This window comes from Triturus cristatus, chromosome 8 (genome assembly GCF_964204655.1).
Source record: "Triturus cristatus chromosome 8, aTriCri1.1, whole genome shotgun sequence".
NCBI classification, from domain to species: Eukaryota; Metazoa; Chordata; class Amphibia; order Caudata; family Salamandridae; genus Triturus; species Triturus cristatus.
In genome coordinates, this window is record NC_140591.1 from 935477788 (window position 1) to 935499801 (window position 22014).

At 47.1% G+C, this 22014-nt stretch overlaps 1 protein-coding gene across 4 annotated transcripts in view; it reads left to right on the forward strand.

Annotated features, from left to right (window-relative positions):
• The first annotated feature begins 7251 nt into the window (after window positions 1-7251).
• The window catches only part of NIT2 (nitrilase family member 2), a 409012-nt gene continuing 394249 nt past the window's right edge, over window positions 7252-22014 (forward strand). Inside the window, exon 1 of one of the 4 annotated variants that reach the window (XM_085622466.1) lies at window positions 7252-7357. In XM_085622466.1, the coding sequence (XP_085478592.1) occupies window positions 7324-7357 (34 nt within the window). In that variant the 5' untranslated portion in view covers window positions 7252-7323. Of the gene's footprint in view, window positions 7883-22014 lie in introns of all 4 variants that reach the window. The other 3 variants (XM_085622465.1, XM_085622464.1, XM_085622467.1) reach the window with 3 other exon arrangements.

Here is a 22014-nt window from a genome sequence, read left to right on the forward strand (position 1 = left end):
ACACCAGGGCAAATTTTTTGCCATGTACAGGGCCGGACGATTTCTATTGCCCAACTGTTAGCAGTGATAAGGAAGGTGCTCATTAGGTTGGGTGAGAATCCTTTGCGATTTGGCACACACTCCTTCCGTATTGGGGCAGTAACGGAGGCTGCAAGATTCGGATGGTCCTGGTCAGACATACGTTCGGATTGGGAGATGGAAGTCCAAATGTTGTGAGAAATATGTTAGGAAATATTTTCAGTGCAGCAATTTGTTCTCTTGTTAGTGTTTGTTTTTCTACCTAGGTCATGTTCAAGGGCTTGTGTGTGAGAAAAAGACAACTTGCATAGTGGGACACTCCTTCTTAAAGTGGGCTGCTGTTTACGCTGAGCAACAGATTTATGGCCGATCGCTCAGACTTACAAGTGTTAGTCATGAGGTGGTATGGAAAAGAAAAGGGGGAATGCATTGGGGGGGGGGGGGGGGTTGTTTCCCACGTTGTCTCTGATGTGTTCTAGGGCGGGCCTCCTGATTTGCTTATCATTCATCTAGGTGAAAATTATCTGGTTAACTTATCTGGCCTGAATTTAATATAGCAAATGAAACTGGATCTGGCCGTTATCAAGAATAACTGGGGGGGGGTACCACGGTGATTTGGACTGAATTCATAACGCGGCTGCATTGGAGAGGAGCAAGATGCCACACAGCATTAGAGAAGGCGAGACGTAAGCTTAATAGAGCCATGAGAGTTTTCTGTGGGGACATCGGAATCACAGTTTTATCTCACTGTAACATAAAAAGTACTGAAGGGCGCCTTTTTCGTGAGGATGGGGTGCATTTGTCCCAAATGGGGCAAGCATATTACTTACTGGAATTGGGGGATTTGATCGCACAAATATGGAAGGAAAATATATGGTGCTCCAACAGATTGTCATGACTTTTTCTCCTTGGGGGGGGGGGGGGGGGGGGACAGGAAATCTCTTTGGTTTTCCTGGATCGCGGATTTTTCTGGGGGGTGGGCAGTCTTGAGTGGGCTTGTCTGTAATGTTGCCCCTTTCTTCCTGTACAATGCCCCACCACAGATGACTAGGACAGCAGGCAAGGTTTACGGGTTTTATTCAAGTATTACACACTCCAGCAGGAGCGCCGGCACGGAGCTCCTTATCCTATTTGAATCGGCGTGCTAATGCGCCCCTAAGATGGCCGCCGCCGGAAGTCCGGTGACGTCACGCCTAGCGTGCCGTCGACTAGACCGCAACACCACATCTCCCCCTTTTACAACCCAATAAGCAATGTCCCTCTCCACCATAGAACAGTCTTACTTGTGGTCCAGGTTGAACTCCTCGAACCTTCGTGGGAGCAGTATTCTTCTTCCGCAGCGTGTCCTCCTGCTTCCTGCGCCTGCGGTCGGGGTATTGCCCCCACCCTTCGGATCCGCTTCCCCACACGCGTCTTGGGGCTCAGCCCCACCTAACTCAGTCCCTCGGTCACCAAGCCCCGGAGTCTCGACTTCTCCTCCTCTTGGACTCCAGGATCCCTTGGGAACGCTTCCTGCTTCCCCCTCTGGTCTCCTACACTCGCCTTTCCCCGCCGGTGTGGCCCCAGCTCCTGCCTCGCCATCCAGCTCCACGTTCTGTTCAGTCTCATTGGTTCCGGTGCATCTTGCCATCCGATCTTGTGCCCAAATCTTCCCGTCACTTAGTAAGGCTGATGTGGAATAGGGCTCTACCACTTGGAAGGGGGGCGTGAACTTGCTGTCCCCTTTCCTTCCCTGTGTAGGCAGTTTCACCCTCACCCACTCTCCTCTCTCCAAGGCGGCTTCCTTGGTGTTGTGCCTTGCGTCGTAGTAGTTCGTGTATACGGCTTGTGCTTTCTCCAAGTTTCTGCGCACCACTGCCGGTGACCAATGACTCTGCACCGTGAGCCTCTTCCAAGCTACATTGTCTCTGGTGAACGGTTCTCTTCCTCTCAGAAAGCGGAATGGGCTGTAGCCTGTGGACGAGGGAGTTATCCGGTACGCCCATAGCATACGCTTGAGTTCTTTCTCCCAGCTTGCTCCCTGGCCGATTGCCGCTTGCACTGACCCCATTATCACCCTGTTGAATCTCTCCACTGCTCCGTTCCCAGCAGGGTGGTAGACCGGCGTGCGCCTGACAGTTATCCCGTTCCTGTCCATGAAGGCCTCCCACTTCGTGGATGTGAACTGTGGGCCGTTGTCACTGAGGATTCCCTTGGGGATCCCTTCTCTGATGAACACCTCCGTGAGGAATCCCAGGATGGTATCTGTCTCTGCGTTGTCATCCACGTGGACTTCTGGCCACTTCGAGTACCTGTCCACGACCACGGTGAGGTACTTCTGGTTGCCGCTGGCGTCTTGTATGGGACCTAGAACATCAATGGAGATTTCTTCCCACGGATTTTCCGGGAAGTCGAAGCGTCCCAGCGGTGGGCGCAGCACTTTTTGCGTCTTGTCTGCATTGTTGCATTGCTCACACGTTCTGACGTGTCTTTCCACCGCGAGGTCCAACCCTGGCCACCAATAGTCCTCCTTCACTCTTCCCTTCGTTTTCACGATGCCCAAATGTCCTTCGTGAGCAAGAGCTACCACTCTGGGCCTCAGCGCCGTCGGGGGTACTACCTTGTTGCCCCGGAACAGAAAACACGGGTTGTCCCCCAGCGACAATTCTTCCCTGACTTCCCAGTACTGTTTTAGTTCTTCTCCCAGCAACCTCTTCTCCGGCCACCCTTGCGTCACGTACGTTTTGACCGCCTTCACCTTCTCATCGGACCCATACTCTTCTTCCCACTCCTGCTTGCTGATTGCTCTTTCATGATCGCTCATGAACGCCACTGCGTACTCGGCCCAAGTCTCTGTGTCTTGCGCCTCTGCCGGTTCCTTTGCCGCCGCCCTGCTCAGGTAGTCCGCCACGCGGTTCTTGGTGCCTGGGATGTACTCTACGTCGTACACGTAGTCGAGGAGTCGCAGTGTCATCTTCGCAATTCTTGGGGTAGCGTGCTCGTGGCCGTTGGACGTGAGCACTTTAATCAGGGGTTTGTGGTCCGTTCGTAAGAGGAACCGACCTCCCCACAGGAACTGCCGGAATCTTTCCACTGCCCACACGACCGCCAGCATTTCCTTTTCAATCACGCTGAATTTGCGTTCATTGTCAGCCAGCGTGCGGGACGCAAAGCTGATTGTCGCGGTCGCTCCTCGCGCCGACTGTTGCGTGAGCACTGCTCCAAGGCCTCGGTCGCTAGCGTCTGTAGTCAGGGTCATGGGAGCCGTCGGGTCAAACCCTTGGATGGGTATGGCTCCACAGATTTCTCTCTTCACTTCCCCGAACTCTCTCTCTTGTTCCTCCTTCCACGAGAACGCCGTTTTCTCCTTCAGGATCGATCTCAGGTGGTGCGTCTTTGATGCGAAGTGGGAGACGAACTTGCTGTAGAACTCAGCCATCCCTAAGAATGTCCGTACCTCCTCCTTGCTAGTGGGCGTGGGTGCATCTCTGATGGCAGCTACGTTGGATGCCTTGGGTTTTATGCCTTCCTGACTGATTTCGTGCCCCAGGTATGTGACTTTCCCCAGTCCGAACTTGCACTTGTCCCACTGGGCCGTGAGCCCGTTTTGTTCCAGCACATTCAAGACATTCGCTAGCCTCCGGTCATGTTCTTCCGTGGAGGCGCCCATCACCAAGATATCGTCCTGGAAGAACTGAATACCTTCCATCTTGTGGAACAGACGGTACATCAATTTTTGGAAGACCGCCGCTGCCGAGGCGAGCCCGAACGGCATCCGTAGGAACTTGTAGCACCCGAAAGGTGTAATGAATGATGTGAGGTGGTTGCACGATTTGTGGAGTGCGATCTGGTGATACGCAGATGTTAAATCCACAGTGGAGAACCACTTGGCACCCTTGGTCTTAGCTAACATCTCATTGATGCGGGGAAGGGGGAACTTGTCCACTACAATGTTCTTGTTGAGTTCCCTGAGGTCCACACATAGTCTCACCTTCCCGTTCGGCTTCTGCGCCACGACTAAGGGGGCCAACCATTCCGCATTATCGATGGCTTCGATGATCCCGTTGTCCTCCAACCTCTGCAGTTCCTCTTGTACTGCCTCCCTGGTGCGGAACGGGATGTTTCGCACTTTGTGGGACACTGGTCGGGCTCCTTCTTTGAGATTTATTTTGTGCGTGAACTTTGTTAGCCTCCCTATGTCGTCTCTGAAGACTTCGGGGAACTCTTCCTTCCACTGCCTTGCTCCCACTTTGGGGTCGTCCTCCATCATGAGTACTTGTATGCGGCCTCCTGGGTTCAGCTTTATTTTCAGCTTCCCTTGATCTTTCCATCCCAACACTGATGGTCCCTTTTCTGCCACGTACAGTTTTCCTTCGCACGTCCTGCCCTGGAACTCGAACGTGAGAGGGCAATACCCTACCATGGGTATGGGTTCCCCTGTGAACGTCACCGGGTGGATGTCCGTGGGGCGCAGTCGGTGTGTTGTGACAGGTGCAAAGTCATCCTCCCATATCTTCCTCTTTATGATCGTGTAGGGGGACCCTGAATCTGCGACCATGGTGACTCCTACACCCCCTATGGTCATGGCGCACCTCGGTTTCTTGTCGACCGCGCCGTCAATCCCCAAGACCTGGTCATCTATCATCAGGATCTCTTCTTCGTCCTCCTGCCCTTCTTGCTCTTCCTCCTTGGTCATCTCCTGCGCCACGTACTTCACCTGCTGCCTTGACGTCTTCCTTCGGCATACTCTCTCATAGTGCCCCATCAGCCCGCAGTACGTGCATTTGGCCCGGAACGCTGGGCACCCTTTGTCGTTGGCGGCGTGCCTTTCGCTGCCGCATCTGTAGCACCCGTTGGTGCTCCCTTGTCCCTGCGTCTGCTGTTTCACGCCCCGGGTCATGGGCTTCCTGTGTTGTCGCGTGCTGTGCTGCTCCGTCGGTGTCTGTCTCTCGTGGCCTTTACGGTCTTCTATCCTGCACACAGTTTGTTCAGGGTAGCGGTCCTTCTTCGCTGTCTCTGCACATCTCTTGGACATTTCTGCCTTCTTCACCATGGCTATCACCGTATTGAGGGGTTCGTCACCGTTGGCCCACAGCTTATCTTGAATGGACGCATTCGCTGCGTGCATCACTATTTGGTCCCTAATCAACTCTTCCTGGAAGGCTCCGAACTTGCACGTTAGGGCCAGCTTCTGTAACGCCGCTACGTACTGGTCAATCGTCTCTCCTTTCTGTTGCGCCCTGTGGTAGAAGTTGTACCTGTCGACGGCTACACACACTGTCGGGCGGTAATGAGCATCCATGTCGTCGATCGCGTGTTGAAACACATCGTCATCCGCCGCGGGCCGGACCACCTTCACTAGATCGTCGTAAACCCTCTGACCTGCAGGGCCCAAATGGTGTAGCAGCATCCTCTTCCTGCGCGAGCTCGAGAACTCAGCGCCACTTTCCTCTTCCAAGGCGAACAGGAAATTCAAGAAGTACGGCTTCCAATCCTCCCATGGCATATCTGGAACCCCAGCTTTCGTGAGGAAGGGTATCGGGTTCGGCAGTCCCGTCGAAGTGGCACTCATCCTCCTCCTTGCCTCCGTTCGCCGCGGTCGTGGACTCGAGCTTCTCGACCCCCGGGTGCTGTCGGGGCTCCCTGCGTCCGGTTCGTCGTCGCGGTCTGTGGCGCCGCCGCTCGCGGTACGTCCTGTGACCCCCGCCACGATGCGTGCAACCGCCTCTCCACGTGGACTCTACCTGGGGCGGTACCTGTGGGGTTGTCGCGGTCCGGAATCGGCTCAGGAGGGCCCGTCAGGAACGTAGCGCTCTCGCCTTCCCTCTCCGCGACACTGCCGCGCTCCTGCTGGTCAGGGGTGGTGCCTGTGGGCGTCGATGGCTGGTAGACCACAAGACACTCACCCTGGAGGCAGCGCTGGGCCGTTTCACCTCCTCGTCGCCATTGTAATGTTGCCCCTTTCTTCCTGTACAATGCCCCACCACAGATGACTAGGACAGCAGGCAAGGTTTACGGGTTTTATTCAAGTATTACACACTCCAGCAGGAGCGCCGGCACGGAGCTCCTTATCCTATTTGAATCGGCGCGCTAATGCGCCCCTAAGATGGCCGCCGCCGGAAGTCCGGTGACGTCACGCCTAGCGTGCCGTCGACTAGACCGCAACACCACATTGTCCATCCTCCAAGAAGGGAGGTGGGGTATACAGATCACGGGGAAAGGAAAAGAAAATGATGGGGATCTCTTAACATGAGTCAGTTCTTCTGGGGTTGCTTGGGTTAACATTTTGGGGGTTATGTTTTTGAAGATATGTCAAGCTGAGTTTGGGGATTGCTTTATCATCTATCTGTAAGATGTGTTTTTGAGAAATATACTATGCACCTGTCTTAATAAAGTGGCCTTTTTTGCAAATAAAGAAGTTGTGGGTCGTGAGTTATTGTGCGATGTGCTTAGTTACATATATTGATACATTTAGCCTTTTCGAGTGGGAAAGATAGATGAACAGAGACTGCTTTCACCTGTGCTTACCTAAGGCAAGGCAGCTGCCTTACAATGCTAACAGAAGGGTGCAGCGATGAGCGCAAGCCCTTCCTGGAGATTTGCATAATTAAGCTGTTAACTCGCCGCACCAATCTACTGGAATAACGTGGTGTAGCTAGAGAGCTGGCAAAAGACTATGAATCGCGGGCTAATAAAAACCCCACTGCTCCTCGGCTGCACAGGACTGGCTCCGCCCCCCCCCCCATTTGGCTTGGCAGCAGCCGAGCGGGTGATTAATCTCGGGGGGCATGCCAAACACGCAGAACTGCTATTTCCACACACCCAACTGAAGAAACAAGCATTTGCAATGCAGTATGTCTTGCATTTACGTGAATTTGGCCTAGTGGCATTGTAAATGACAATGCCTTTTATTTATGTTTAGGTTTTTAAAACATAAAAAAGGCATTGTCAAATACAATGCCAATAGCATAAACTCGCGTAAATGCGAGACCTATTGCATTGCCATTGCCAATGCTGTTTATGATTACAGCTGGCGGCCCCTAACAGAACTCAAGATCCCATTGTTACTGGAACAACTCCCCTCGATGGCCACTGCTCATCACTCCGTGTAAAACCTAAGGACGGCTCTTGCTCCAGAAAATATACGTATTTATGCTGCGCCCGCAGAACTACAGAGGTCGACATAAACAAAGGACTAGAGTAGCACACTGAACGTCTGCACCGTGCCTGTCTCCCCTGTGGCTAGTGTAACAAATGCAGAAAAGTGCGAGCCAAAATGGCCACTGATTTACTTCCCCTTGCGCATCTTCCTCTCCATTGTCCCCAATGCCCTTCCTTACATACCCTTTTTCACCACCAAGTGAGTAGCGAGGTGCGGATTTAAATATATACACGAGCAGGTGAAGCCGACGGACAGCGAGCCACCTTGGGGGCTGCCCAACTACTCGGGGGGGGGGGGGGTCAAAAGCAACGACAGACCGGTGAACAATATAGTTTAACCTACTGCTTAAATCGCTCCAAGCAGTGACGAGAAGAGTGTTTAGGAACACAGAGTGAGCAGGCTCTTCTACAACTCCACCTCCACGCGTTCAAGGCGGGCGGGGGATAGGAGAAAACAGCAGTCGCCTTATGTATGCTCTTAGCCTGGGGTTCATAACAGTGGATCACATTCAGCTCACCGCACCACGCGCGCCTATACGGGCCACGCTGTTAACTGCAACAGCATATTCCTCCAATGTCAAATACTAACCAAAATCTTTGTAGAACTTCAATTCCCGGCATCCATTGTTGGCGGGGTGGGCATTTTTTCACTAGTTTCTCAACTCCAGCACTACCAGCGGGGCACACGTCTCACTCAGCATGAATGTTACTGCAGCCATGTCAAGTAAGTGGTCTCGTTGAGAGTGCGTGTGTGCAGGTGTATATGTGTTGTTACTGTCAAAATATTCTTCGGTGTTCGGGGTTGGAAAGATCCTCCATCAAGTCTCGTAGCTGCTGCATAAACAAATCCGGCTAAAAAGGTATTGGCTTGCGTACACTTCTGAATAGAACAAGCATTTGCGATGCAATCGGTCTCGCATTTGTTAAAGTTAGAGCTATTGGCGTCGTAACTGACAATCTTTTTTACTTATTTGTTTTGCTTGCAGTGGAGTGATCATGTAGAAAAAAGTGCTTGCTATACTATATTGTAGCGAGGGGAAAAAAAGCCGCACAAGCTTCACGAAACAGTGTCAATAACATAGGATTTAATTTCCCCTATATATTTCTCCGTTGGGATATGCAACTAGTAATTGTTGAGGTATATAATTGGTACACACTATGTTATGGCTGTGGTGATATAGGCTATTATGCAGAGTACCCCAAATGCCAAAGGTAAGCCTTTCAATTTGCTGAGCCATCTTGCTGCTTAAGTGGGTGAGCTACCTTGCAGCTTAACTCGCTGTCTGGGCTGCAGTTGTTCTCTGATTATGGCAGAAACATATGAATAGGTCTTAAGCATTTTCACAAAGATTCATCCAAGGCACAACTATTTTCAGAGCCAGCATACCAGTATTTGCCACAGCAGTGCTCCCTTTCTGCTAATAAAAATACTCTTTCCTATTTTTTGAAATTTGGCTCCCTCTTGTGGGCATATCTGATTCTCCAGTTAGTCAGCTACTTGCAGTGTAGTTATTGGAGCCCTTGTCTTGCAAGCTTGTGACAACCATGTAGGATTATTACCAGGCCTGTACTTTACCGACATGGTCGATATTTCTATGTCAAGCACAGAAAGAAAATGGGATATAGGGTGTTATGTCCCAATGATTCCAAATGAAAAACAGTAATTACAAGAAGTAATCACTACAAAAGTATGTTAGTATTAGTATTGCCATAACCATTCCTAAAAGGCAGAGAAGCTGTGTCGCAATTCCAACATCCCACAAGAAGGAGGAGAGGGTAAAGAGGGAGATGTATCCACGGACGAATGGTGGTCCGCCTCACCTGAAACCCGTCATCTCCTTTCCTTGCAGCCAGATGTCTAGGAGGCAGAAAAAGACCCGACTTGGGACACCGATATCCTTTTTTATGTCTCGCCTAGCGAACACAGCGCATGCGCTGCCTCGCCTTGGCGAGACTATTGTTGTCGGTTTGGTGCGCGAAGGGAGACAAACCATGTACGCTTACGGACAGGCGATGTGCACGCGAATAGCGTCTCATCTCTGCCTCACACGCTTCCACCGCACGCTTGTTTAGAACGAGTTCAAAAATGCCTGGTAGCGGTGGCTGTGGTGGAGCAGCGGCCACGGAACGCAGCTTTGAACAATGGAAGCAAGACCAAGTGGATGCATTTTTTTTCGGAAATGACACAAGCTTGTCATCGAACTCTGGGGCATATCAACAACAACCGGCGATAATTATCGCTCAGCGCTCTTAGCGTGAGGATAATTATCGCCGGCTAGCGTGAATTTTTATCGCTGAGATAGCGTGCTATTAGCAACGCTTATCTCAATAGCGATAAAAATCTACACGCTAACAGGCTAACGTGAGATTATCGCTGGAAACCCAGCGATAATCACACGTTACCTTGTTGATAGGGACAGGCAAACTTAGCCATGATATCCTCCTTCCATAGGATATCATGGCTAAGTCAGAAAAATACCAGACGTAAAAAAGCAGCGTTAACCGCGGTTAGCGCTGCTTTTTTTGTCTCTAACAGGGTTAGCGACATTCTTGATAATAGGAGAAATGTCGCTTAGCGTCATTTCTCCTATTATTTTGCTCTGGAACGCCCCCTTTGCATCTCATTAGAGATGCAAGGGGAAGCGTAGAGTAAAAGGGTGCTAACATGCAAATTTGCGTGTTAGCACCCTGTTGTTGATAGGGTGCTACTTTTATCTCTGCTTTTTTGGCTTTTAAAGCCAAAAAAGCAGAGATAAAGCTCTTGTTGATATGCCCCTCTGATCTTTGGGCGTGCGACTGGATGAGTTACTCTGCTCCAATGCATGTTTGTTTTTTACTCCTAAATCTTTGCTGCGTCATTAGGGTTTGGTGCTCTGTGACCAGGAAGATGGTGGCTCCTTAGGGAAGCAGGGCCATACAGACCCTTGATGGCATTCGCAGATAACACCCAGACTGGGAAAGCCAGGGAGTGACCAGAGGCCGGTGTTTGACTTCACTCTAACCCCCTACACCTTTTGTTTGTTCCTAAGATTGACATCAGCAGTCCGATACGTGGAGCAGTCATTTAATGTGCAACGGAGTTAAACATGTACAATACTTAAGAGGGCGAAAAGGCAATTCTATGCAAGTGCACGCCGCACCAGCAGACTGGAGGTGCAGTGTAATGGCCGTCTGCTTCAGGGGGTGACAAGACTTTTTCCTTGCGTTTGCCCTGCAACTAACAGAACTAAATGAGACGATTTTGACCAGTTACTACAACCTTCAAATGGTCAAGGCATGGCTTACAAAAGGGTCTGTTGCACAAACTGATCTCATTGATTGCTAGAAAATGTGTGTGAGAGAAAAACATTTCTTCTTTTTTGTGCACACGTATACAGTGTCCAGTTTACTCCATGTCATCGGGACCCAGCTTTTCCAGTGCCTGGTTTTGATTTAGCACAGCGGTTCTTAACCTTTTATTTTATTTTTATTTATTTATTTTTATAATTTTATATAGCGCTGAATCACCCCAAGGGGTATCTCTGCGCTTGCAACAGAAGACTATCTCGGCACTAAAAAAGATGCATTTTCATCAGCTTTCTGAACTGGAGAAGGGGCATTTCCGCACAAAGATATTGGGGGAGACTGTTCCAGAACATTGGAGCCAGGTACAAAAAGGCCCTGCCACCAGTGCGAGCTTTGTTAATTCTAGGAACAGAAAGGAGTTTTTTAGATCCTGATCTAAGTGAGCATCTAGGAATATATGCTTTCAGTTTCCTAGCAAGATAGAGGGGACTAAGCTCATTAAGAGCCTTAAAAATCATGCAGCCCATTTTAAATTCCACTCTTTTTTTGACTGGCAGCCAATGTAGTTCATGCAGCAAAGGCAATGAGGGAGTCCTAGCAGGTGAATCAGTTACCAGACGGGCAGCCGTATTTTGGATGACCTGCAATTTATCCAATGAAGCTGCATGGGCAGAAAGAAGAAGAGCATTACAGTAGTCAATCTTGCTCATGATCAGTGCCCGAGTTAGTCTTCCTGGTGGAAAGAGGGAGCAACGGAAAAACTCTTCTAAGTAAACTTAAAATGTGGTAGCATGAACCAACAATTGTATTAACATGGGTCTGAAGGGTGAGTTTCTTATCGAGCCAAATGCCCAGATTTTTAACTACCTCTTTAGGAGCAGGAGCTTTACCCAACTCCTCAGGCCACCAACTGGGCGACCAACAGTTGTCAGCACTTCCAAACAACAAAATCTCAGATTTCTCCGAGTTTAACTGGAGATAGTTAGTTAGTTTTCATCCAGGAGGCAATTGCCATCATACCCTGAGAAAAAATGATTTGTGTATCTGATCTTGTTTTGTCGAAGGTGAAGAGGAGTTGGGTGTCATCTGCATAAGAGATAGGATTAAACCCCAAATCCCTCATCAGTTTAGCCAGGGGGGTTACATAGATGTTAAACAAGGTAGGGCTCAAACATGAGCCCTGGGGGACACCCCTGGTAACCTGTGAGGGAGCAGAAGAAAAGGAACCCAGTGACACTGCCTGAGTACGGTTGGACAAGAAATCTGACAACCACCTCAATGCAGATCCGTTAATACCGAGCTCTTGTAATATGTGCAGAAGAACTTGGTGAGAGATGGTATCGAATGCTGCTGAAAGGTCAAGCAGCACCAAAAGTGCCGCTTGACCTTGATCCAGAGCCATTCTAATATTGTCCGTTACCTCCACTAAGGCAGTCTCAGTGCTATATTTAGCACGAAAGCCTGACCTCAGTGGACCCCCACTGAACACTAGTGGAAAACGGAGACCCCTGCCTTAACAAATTCCATAATGTGAACCTAAAAAAAAATACTCAGAACTGCAGAAACAAGTATACGTCACCCAAATACACAAGTTATGAAATATTTTCTTTAATTCACAAACAAAGATCGAAATTATAATCTTAATGGGAAGGTTAAAACCTTTCAGAATTTGGGTTTATTTCTAAAAAGACAAGCTGTAAGCTATGTTCCTCTGTCTTTAATGCAACGTTTTAGTGAGAGCATGCTAGTGCTTCAATTGGGGCAACTCATCATCCATATTACAGTTTCATGTACTTTTGCTATTCCCGCGAGACAAGCTAAGGATATCAGCTTAATTTCTAGCTTCACATTCCTTTTCATTTAAAAATGTGTAAATTTCAATTTAGCTTTGATATTGCTATACACTTAATCAATCCAGTGCCGGCTTTCGCGCTGATTGCGCTCAGTGCAGCAATCTTTGTTGACCCTCTAAACAATGTTTAGCTGTCAAGTTTACGGCTTGCACATGTGTGACAATAACATGTTTTAAGTGTACTTATGCAAGATATTTAATGGCTCTGTCTCAGGCACACAAGGCAGGCAAAGTAGGCAGGAGAGAAGTGACCGCTGCAGAACCTGGGTCTCTCGGGGTGTGACTGGGCGCATCAAAGTGCTCAAAGACATTTGCTGTTCTCGTGTATGAGTGCTGCCAGGGCCGGCTTTAGGGCAGTGCGACTGCTGCGGCAGCACTGGGTGCTGACATGTGAAGGGGGGTGCATTGACCTCCGGGGGTGCTGGTTTTAGCAATATCTTATGATAGGAGAGATGAGGGGCACTTTTGCAGGTGGTAGTGAGCGAATGAGAGGAGACGGTCATGGGACGTGGGGGTGCCAAAAGTGATTGTCACACCGGGCCCCATCAGTGCTAAGGCCGGCCCTGAGTGCTGCTGCCTTATTCCAGCCATGGATGACTCTGTTTCCCTTTGTGCATATAGATCGCTTTAGCCGAGCCGCTCAGCAGAGCACACAGATTTGCTAAAGTGCTAATAAAATAACAAAGGTACAGCTGCATCCACCTTTCAAGCCGTGTCTGTGTCGTACCCATGACATTCTCACCTCTAATCGACTCCTGGCGGGGGATCCAGGCTGACGGGCTCCAATACCAGCGAGCAGAGTACCTCGATAAATAAGGGACCGACATGAGGAGCTTGATTTCTGTGACTTTACGTTTCCGTGTGGAGATGCGGACACTGACATTGAAATGTGTTAAATGAACCTCTGATGCGTGGCACTTAGCAGGACTGACAATGAGCTTCTTTTACATGGTTTTCCTCACTCCCACCAACCAACGATGCTCCCCATCTTTTCATAGCCGCTCTCTCATATTTATTTAATTCTTTATAGAGCTACTCCTCTCAATATAGGGTGTCGGGGCGCTTTACATCACACAGATGCATATCATATAAAGACAATGATTCATACAAGTGTGTAAATCAGTGTGCATGAAATGAGAGCTACAAGCTATATGAGTTGCTGATCATCCATTCTGGTATGCATTGAACTTGCTCTTGACCTGCAGTAACACAGAGTCAGGCTTTAAAATGTAACGCTGTACTCGGGGTTGACTGCCCTAATTAAAAAGTGATTACTACACAAAGACACACTTTTTAGCACCCTCAGAATAAAAAAACATTGAGGGGGAAAAAAAACAATGTTCCTAAATCAATGCCTTGACATTTGCATTGAACTGTTTGATGCAGGTTGCTGTGCTTTATAAGTTGGATTGTGATTTATGCAAGTAATGAGAATCTCTATGATAAAATCATTAACCCACTGGGCTATCTACATGAAAGTTAAATCTTTGATCTGCATGCTAGACGTTGTGCTTGGCAGCAGGCGCATTTGACGTCTCTGTTTGTGAGGAATCAAAACTTCCATTAGACAAAACCAGGATCTCTCCAGCAAGTATATCAATCGTCACAGCTAACTTGACATTGTTGTTTTCGCCTAAAAATGGCAGCTCTGTATAAAACTCTACAGTATGTGCCTTCAACCCTGTATGATATTTTAAAGTGAAGTGCCCTTGAGATTGGAGCCCGGTGCCATGGCACTGGTTACACAACCCTAAAGGCACTGCTTCAGTCTCCTAATATTTAATTTTCTAGACAGTCAAATACCCCCTGAGCAGGAATCAGTGGACCGCAGGTTAAGAATCACTGATGTCGCTTATTGTGCATTTTGGTTGTTGTGCTTTGGTTCATTTTTATTGAGCCAATTGGACCAAACGCCAGATAATGAAATTTAAAAGAAAAATGCAGTAATGAAAAAGTGGTGTCCCAGTGATATAGAGCCATCCTGTCACCCTCGGTAGGTAAGATAGTGAAAGTATTTCCCTTCTTGTTGTTAAGACTGTACTTACTGACATAGGAGAGTACCAAAAAGAAAACAGTGTTTATCCTTTCTCACGTGAGTCTCTCGATCTGGTTTGCCTAACAAAGAAATAAATGTGACTGGAAGCGTGGTGACACATTTCTTACATGAATATAATCCGGGTTTTGTCTATAGCATGCTTGTGTTCTTTGCTGCCACATGTAAAAACGCTTGTGATTTGCATGGTCCAGGATGAAGCCTACAGGTACCAGGATTTTGTTGTGCCACAAAATTGCACTAAAAGTTTCTTCGGAATTTTAGTAGCACTTTTCGTTTTTTTTTACTTGCTACCTCCTCTAGTGCAAATTAAATTCAGGTAAATTGATTGTATCAAAGAGGCGAGACATTTTTATTGCCTTAACCAGCATTTTACCGATGGGAAGTGAATCATTTTCCTAAGACATTTTTCTTCCCATTTCTATTTATACCATTTCGGAAACTAGAAGTTCTCGTGTCTACATTTTTTCCTAGTGTCTCTTTAAATAGATATGGATATATAAACTGGGTTTAAGGTGTTTGAGATAACCCCGACTTCTGCTATTCTCTACATGAGTGGAAAAGTCAGGTTACCACCCACACAATATCTTTCTGCCCTCATACGGGCCGTGGTCACTAATCCTGATATGATTCCTCGCGGTGCAAATTATTACTTTGGATGCATCAAACTGTCCAGGAAACCCAAGATACCACCTTACAAATCCTAACCTGAACCTGGGTAGTAATAGTCTGTCCCAGGTACCGTCAGTCCATACCAGAGATGATTCCAGGGTTAACAAACTGTCCAAGCCCAAATACTCCCTTACCGTTGGTGTGCTTGATTCAAATTCCTCCCTACTGGCTTTCACCCTGGTTTTAAAGGCAGATTTAACCCAAGTTGAATCGGATTTGGTTTTAGAACTTGGGTTAGAAAAAAGGTTCTGCCTTCCTAACTTCACCAGTTCTGCCCTAACATGACTGAGCCAAGGGATTTTCAGGGCTTTCTCACACAGAAGACAAACCTTAATTATCTCCCTGTTAAGTGAGGCGTGAGGATATCCCCAAACCGAACACCATAGAAGCAAGGGGGCCAACTTGATAATATCCTCTGCATATTCCATCCACAATTCCTGATGTATAGTAAAGGTAAAGCAGGCAGAGGGAACACCCACTACTCACCTAAGCACCATGTCTTACTCCCCCTGAAGGGTAGTTATATTGGAGTGTTACCAGATACCGGAACCATATATAAGAAATGGAGGACACTTTCTTTTTTAGATCTCCAAAAGGGGGGTGACAGGTTTTTCCCCAATGTATTTGGCAAACTTAAAAATAACCCCCACCAAACTTAAAAATTTCCGACACATACTTGCAATACAGGGTCCCCAATTGCCCTTAGCGTCCATGACTACACCTGGATCTGTGCCACTGGTTCGCCTTTTGAGAACATACCCCTCATCTTATACTGTCTAGGCTTGCAGACCCTTACATAGGTTATTCTTTGGTTTCTACCCAAACCCAGTGACCCCATAAAAGAGACAATTTCCTGAAATATTGCATTTAAGCCACTAGGGGTTGTTGAAAGCAGAACCACATCATCTGCGTAGAACAGTGCTGGTTCCTTTTTCCTACCAATTGAAGGTGCGTCCGATACAATATTAGTTAGGGCTGAGGCTAGACTATTAATATAAAAAAGGAACAAAAGGGGGGTCCAGAAGCAGCCCTGGTGCACCCCTTTCCCTAACTAAAAGGAATATGTCAGTTCTTCTGAGGGGCCGTACCTAGCAGAGGCACCCAGATCATAATGGAGGACTCTCAAGAACTGAACTAAATTGTTCACAACACCTAAGTCTACCAAGATTTCCCAAAGTTTAGACCCAACTATTCTATTGAAGGCACATGATAGATCCATGAAGGTCAGGCGAGCCCTACTCTGCTTAGGAATGTTGTACTTTGAAACTAACAAGTATACATTTAAACATTGCTCTGTATTGCCTAGTCCTTTCCTGAATCCATACTGCACCTTCAATAGTGTGCCACCCAAGTTAGGAGATGCTCCAGAAAGGCCTTCCCTGCCAACTTTAGTGCAGAATCCAGCAGGGATATTGGGCATTAGCACTCCAGTGAGTGGGGGTTGCCCTTCTTCAAGATTGACACTATTACCAGCAGTGTGCCATGATTGTGGTAGTCCCACCTTACATATCGTATTGAAACAGTTACATGGGAGAGGGGCCCACAATTCAGGTGAGGTTTTATATAAATCCATTGGCACACTATCTGCTCCAGGGGCCTTGTTACAAGGGCTTCTGTTAATTGCCTCTGTGACCTCTTTGTATGGAAAATTGCAGTTTTAGTGGGAAAAACACGTTCTCAGCAAATTGATTGGATACACTGTGTCTATATACTTTTTTAAATAGTTCACCAAAGGTTCCGGACTAATAGTAGTTAGGGCATTATTAGAATTAATGCTTATGGGGTTGGTATTATTGGCCTCCAGCCAAAAGGCCCTATGATCTTTCAGCCTACAGCCCCTGACCAAATTCCCCCAGGATTAATTTTGTAGTTCCTTCTTCCTATTCCTTAAAGCAGCCTTATACTGTCCTCTGTGCTGTTGCAATTTTCCTAAGCTCCTGGATATCTTCTTTAGCGCTTCGTGTAATAATACGGAGGCCTTCCTACAATGTTGGTGAAACCACTTAACCTTGTGGGTCCCTGGTTTAATAGGTTTTATAAGAACACCACTGATAACAAGATTCAGCTTGGCAAATAAATTAGCCCCTGCATCATCATTGTTGATAGGCAGTTAATCACCAAGGGAAGATGGTTCACGTAAAGTTTTGACAGGAAAGAGGTCATATCAAATTTTCTCCAGGCTAAGCGCTGGCCTTGTGATTTAACCATTAATGAACTGATGGCCACGGAATTCACTCCCCCCTGCCCCCACTGGGGGAGGCCTAAATTCAGATTTATGGGATTGTGATCACTATACCCACTAATAACGATGGATGCCCTGGACAGCAGATCTCTGGTTACAAATATATATAGTAACTGGTAGACAAATATTCCCCACCTTTCAAAAGTGCCATTAGAGTGATAATTAGGGTCTCTAAGTTCAGTCACATTGATAAAGTCAAAAGCCTCAATCAGGCGATGGAGAGCTTTCCCACACTGGTCCCTTGGAAAATATTCGAATCCTGTGCCATTGTTGTCCATCATATTACCCTCCTTAACCGGCTGAGAGATCCCAAGTTTACCATTAAAATGCCCCCTAAATAATTTCATATACACTTTGCAAATTAGTGTATTTAACTTCCAGACCACAGATAAAAACATATAACCTGCTAAAATTGACAGTAATATTTATTTCAGAGTACCCATTATGAAAATTAATAAAACAGCATTTAAACCATTTGGCCACATAAGTAAAAGTGCTTGAAGTAAAGTGCAGTCTGAGGTAACCTAACTAGATTAACAGTCCAAAGTGACTTTGATCCAAGCCGTAAGCCCTGCCCTGGCTCTACCAAATGAGGACGGCGCTGCAGGGAATGTGTGAGAACCATAACCAGTCAGGCTTATAGTTTCCACAGGCCATGTTTCTTGCAAGAAAATAATATCATAGTCCTAAAACAGGCTAACCCATTCATTGCAGCCCACCCTGTTGTCCAAGCCGACACTATTCTAAACAAGCATTTGCAATGCAACAGGTCTCGCATTTACGTGAGTTTCAGCTATTGGCATTGTAAATGACAATGCCTTTTATTTATCTTTTGGTTTTTGAAACATAAATAAAACGCATTGTTATTTACAATGCCAATATCTTAAACTTGCGCAAATGCGAGACCAATTGCAAATGCTTGTTTTGAACCCTATCCCTATAAGGAGAAGGCATCTTGTGGGGACTCCGCTCAGGCATACAACGTCACCCTCCCGGGACCAATCCCAAGGAGCCAACGCCGTAGGAGTGAGGATCATAACATAAAGGCGTAGGAAGCGAAGATGGTTTGGTCGTGGACGCCTTGCGACTAACTGAGGAGATGCCGGAAGACGAACAGCCACCGCAATCGGAGAGCGCCACGGAGCCAAGAGCAAGGAGAAAGCCCTCCTGGCTTTCTGCTTGCTCTTGGCTCCGTGGCCAGCACTCTGCGCCCAGCCACGCTCCTAGGAGCGTGCCATAACCAGGTAAGTGAACGCATTGCAGGGTGGGTTGGAATGCGGGAGAAGGATAGCGATTAGGGCGTCCCACTCGTGCCTATTCTCTCCTGGTACTTCCCCTGCACTTGCTCACGTCACAAGGCAAAACAACGAGCATTGGTGATCCCTCACTCCCTTTCCCCAAATATTCCACCTGGATAAACAGTCTCACGCTTGCCTCTTATCATCTTTGCCCGAGTGTCCCCTAACTCTGGAGGAAGAAGAAGACTGATGGAGCCGCTGCCCCAAAGCCTGAAGAACGCATAAGAGGAATTATCCGGCCTCACCCCTCCCACTTTGGACTGTGGCGATCCACAAGAGACGTGTTTATAGAAAAATAGAACCCAGTTTAGCCCGATTTGGTGTGGACCTTGATCCTTGTCTAGTCCCCGACCTCAGACCCCGTCACAAGGTGTTAAAACAAGCATTTGTAATGCAATCGGTCACGCCTTTGGGAACTTATAAGTATTTAGCCATGCAGCTATTATACTGGGAACTGCAACATCTACTGTTCTTTAACATGGAATTCTTTCCAAAATTGGGGGTTGCCTAAAGGAACATATTTTAGGGAGAATGAAGAATGAAAAAGGTATTGTTTTCTCTCACCTGTTCAAAATTTCAAGGGTCACTGGTGAAGGAATGCATCAGATAGGGCAAGCTGAGAGTGTGCGTGAAAGAGCTTTAGTGATAGTGTGTATGTGAGGGTGAAACTGTGTGTGAGAGAAGGGAGGAGTGCCTGAAAGGATGTGCAAGAGAAATGTGTGTGCGAGTATAAAATGGATGCGTGCTTTTGAGAGAAAATGTGTGCATGAGAATGTGTTTGATAAACCACGTAAGAAGCATCATATTTCAGTCTCTTTAAAAGCCCAGTTTGCTCTAAGAGAGACCTGAAGGTTTCTGAAATTTGGCAGCCTGTTTCTCTGTTATTCCACACCCATGGTTAGCAGCCCCCACTATTTTATTTATTTATTTATGGAGGTTTTTATAGCGCAAACTTGACCCAAAGGTATCGGGTATCAGAGCGCTTTACATAGCACCAGTTGCATTACATGAGGACACATTTATTTTGGTAGGCATGGGCAGATTAAGTGATTTGCCCAGAATCACAGGATGTTCAGCGTCATTGCCGAGACTCAAACCCGGTTCCCCAGATTCGAGGTTGACCACCCTAGCCGTTAGGCCAACTCCTCTCCACTATTCTCTCCACTATAAATCTAGGAGACCCCAAATAAATCTTCTATGAAATTTCCAATATAAAGTTGGCAAGTGAATGGAAGAGATTGATTGCAGTGGCACAGTTTTAAAGAAATTGAATCCTTCGAAGAACAAGGTCAAGAAATCAGGCGTATGGCGCAAAGCGAGACTGCAATTTACAGACTCTGAAGCCGGATGTCCAGATTTCATTAAATAAAGGGGCCGCTGTAAGACAAATGGACCCACCGTAGAGCACGGATGTCATAATTTCTATCTAATCGTACCCAGCTAGTTAGTCTGGGTGATTTCAGTTCCCCAGTCTTTTCACTCCCTTGTGGCGCAGGGTCCTCGTTAAGTCCGACATTGTTCAATAGTTACGTCACGGACTTAGCACGAGTAATCAAATCATTTGGACTAGCTCTCATGTCATATTCAGACTACACCCAACTGGTGCTCGCCGTTCATAAAAAAGGGGACTCAGTTTCAGCTAGCTTTCACAGTGGCATTTTGGTCATCAGTACCTGGATGTCAAGGCATTGCCTTAAATTAAACTCATCCAAAACAGAAGTAATGGTCTTTGGAAACCTATCCCCGGGGTGGTCAGCAGGCTGGTGGATGGATAAATTGGGATCACCCCCAATTCTGGTCTCTAAAGCCAGGAACGTGGGTGTCATTCTTGATGATAAACTGTCTTTTAGACATCCTGCCAACGCAGTGGTCTCCTCATCCTTTTATGTTTTAAGAATGATAAAGAAGTTGCTGCTGTTAATTCCGGTTGGTGCCCGGAGAAAGCGAATTTCCGCCTTGGTTATGTCCAAAGTTGATTATTTCAATAGCCTTCTAATTAATGCTCAGGAAATGGTTCTTAGCTGCAGTTGGTGCAGAATACTGTTGGGTACTCAAATTCATGTACATCTCTAATGTGGTGCAACAGCTTCACTGGCTGCCCATAAGAAGCAGAACAAAATTGAAAGCTCTCTGTATTGCCTATAAGGCCAGTCACAATACAGGGCCAGAATTTTTTAAGAAATCATTTCAGGTATACACTGCCATCAAATTCCTGCGATTAGCAGGTGCCAATCTTCTTGTCGTCCCTAGAACCCAGAGAACCAATTGGGGCGACAGAAGTTTCACAGTTGCCACTGCTAAACTGTGGAACCCTCTGCCCTTGCAGGTTAAGGTTAGCCCTACCCTGCTGTCATTCAGGAAACAAATAAAAACATTGCTTTTCAAGTAACAGGTTATTTTCCATTCAAAGCCTTACCTTCAGCAGCACATAGCGCTGAGATACCTATGGGTATTTGTTCGCTTTAAAAGTTGTTTAAATAAATAAATACAGCACACAGATGCGTACAGGACACTGTGGGTACAGGGCAGGCCGAACAACACCCCTATGGGATGTGCACATTCATAATAGTACCGTGACACCCCCACCCCATCTCTGCCTCCAACGCCCCGAAGCCACTGCGTTTAAACAACTGCTAACCTATATGGAGTTGAGACATATAGGGCTCATAGTGTGTGTGTATGAAAAACGTACTAAATACGCTACTTTTCGGAATGTTATTCTGAACCTAGGCGCTACACGGTTGGCACTATACTCATAAGCAGGGCTTTAAGTGGGATGAAAAACTGGGGGGGGGGGGCTCTCAAATGGGCGTGGTCTATGTAATTAAGGGCGTGGCTTCAAAACACAAACTAAATAGTGGGCTTAGCATAGCGTGTCACCCAACTGGTATTTTGCTGCTTCTGTTATTGCCTCCACATATATAACACAGCAAGTAAAATTACACCTACATCAAGCCAGGAGTGTCGGCTTTGTCATTAGTTGTTAGTTGTATAAGATAAATAAACAACAGCTATGGTATTGCTGTATATATTATAAAAATCCCTTCAGTTCTGACATGAGACTGAGAAAGAACTACGACGAGTCTCTTTTGAGTGCATCTATACATATATTTTCACAATTGTCCCTCAACTCTGAAAAGAGCACAAGGATTCAGCCACGGAAGAGGACAGCGTACATACGTTATGCAGACAGCCACGGGTGTCCCCTAGAAAGGCGATTGTGTGTTTGTGGTCCACGTGCACTGCTACAGCAGGCAGGCGGGTGTCTGGGCGCTTCAAAATGGCAGATGCCTCCAGAGCGAGATAAATTCCACACATGAGCAGCCATGCATGAGGAGCTGTTCTCCCTTTCCTCCGGGATGTATCTCTGCGCAGTGATGATGAGAACTTCCCCCATAACTTCTTAAACCAGCTGAGTTTTATTGCATCTCCTTGGAAAAAATATCGAAAGTTC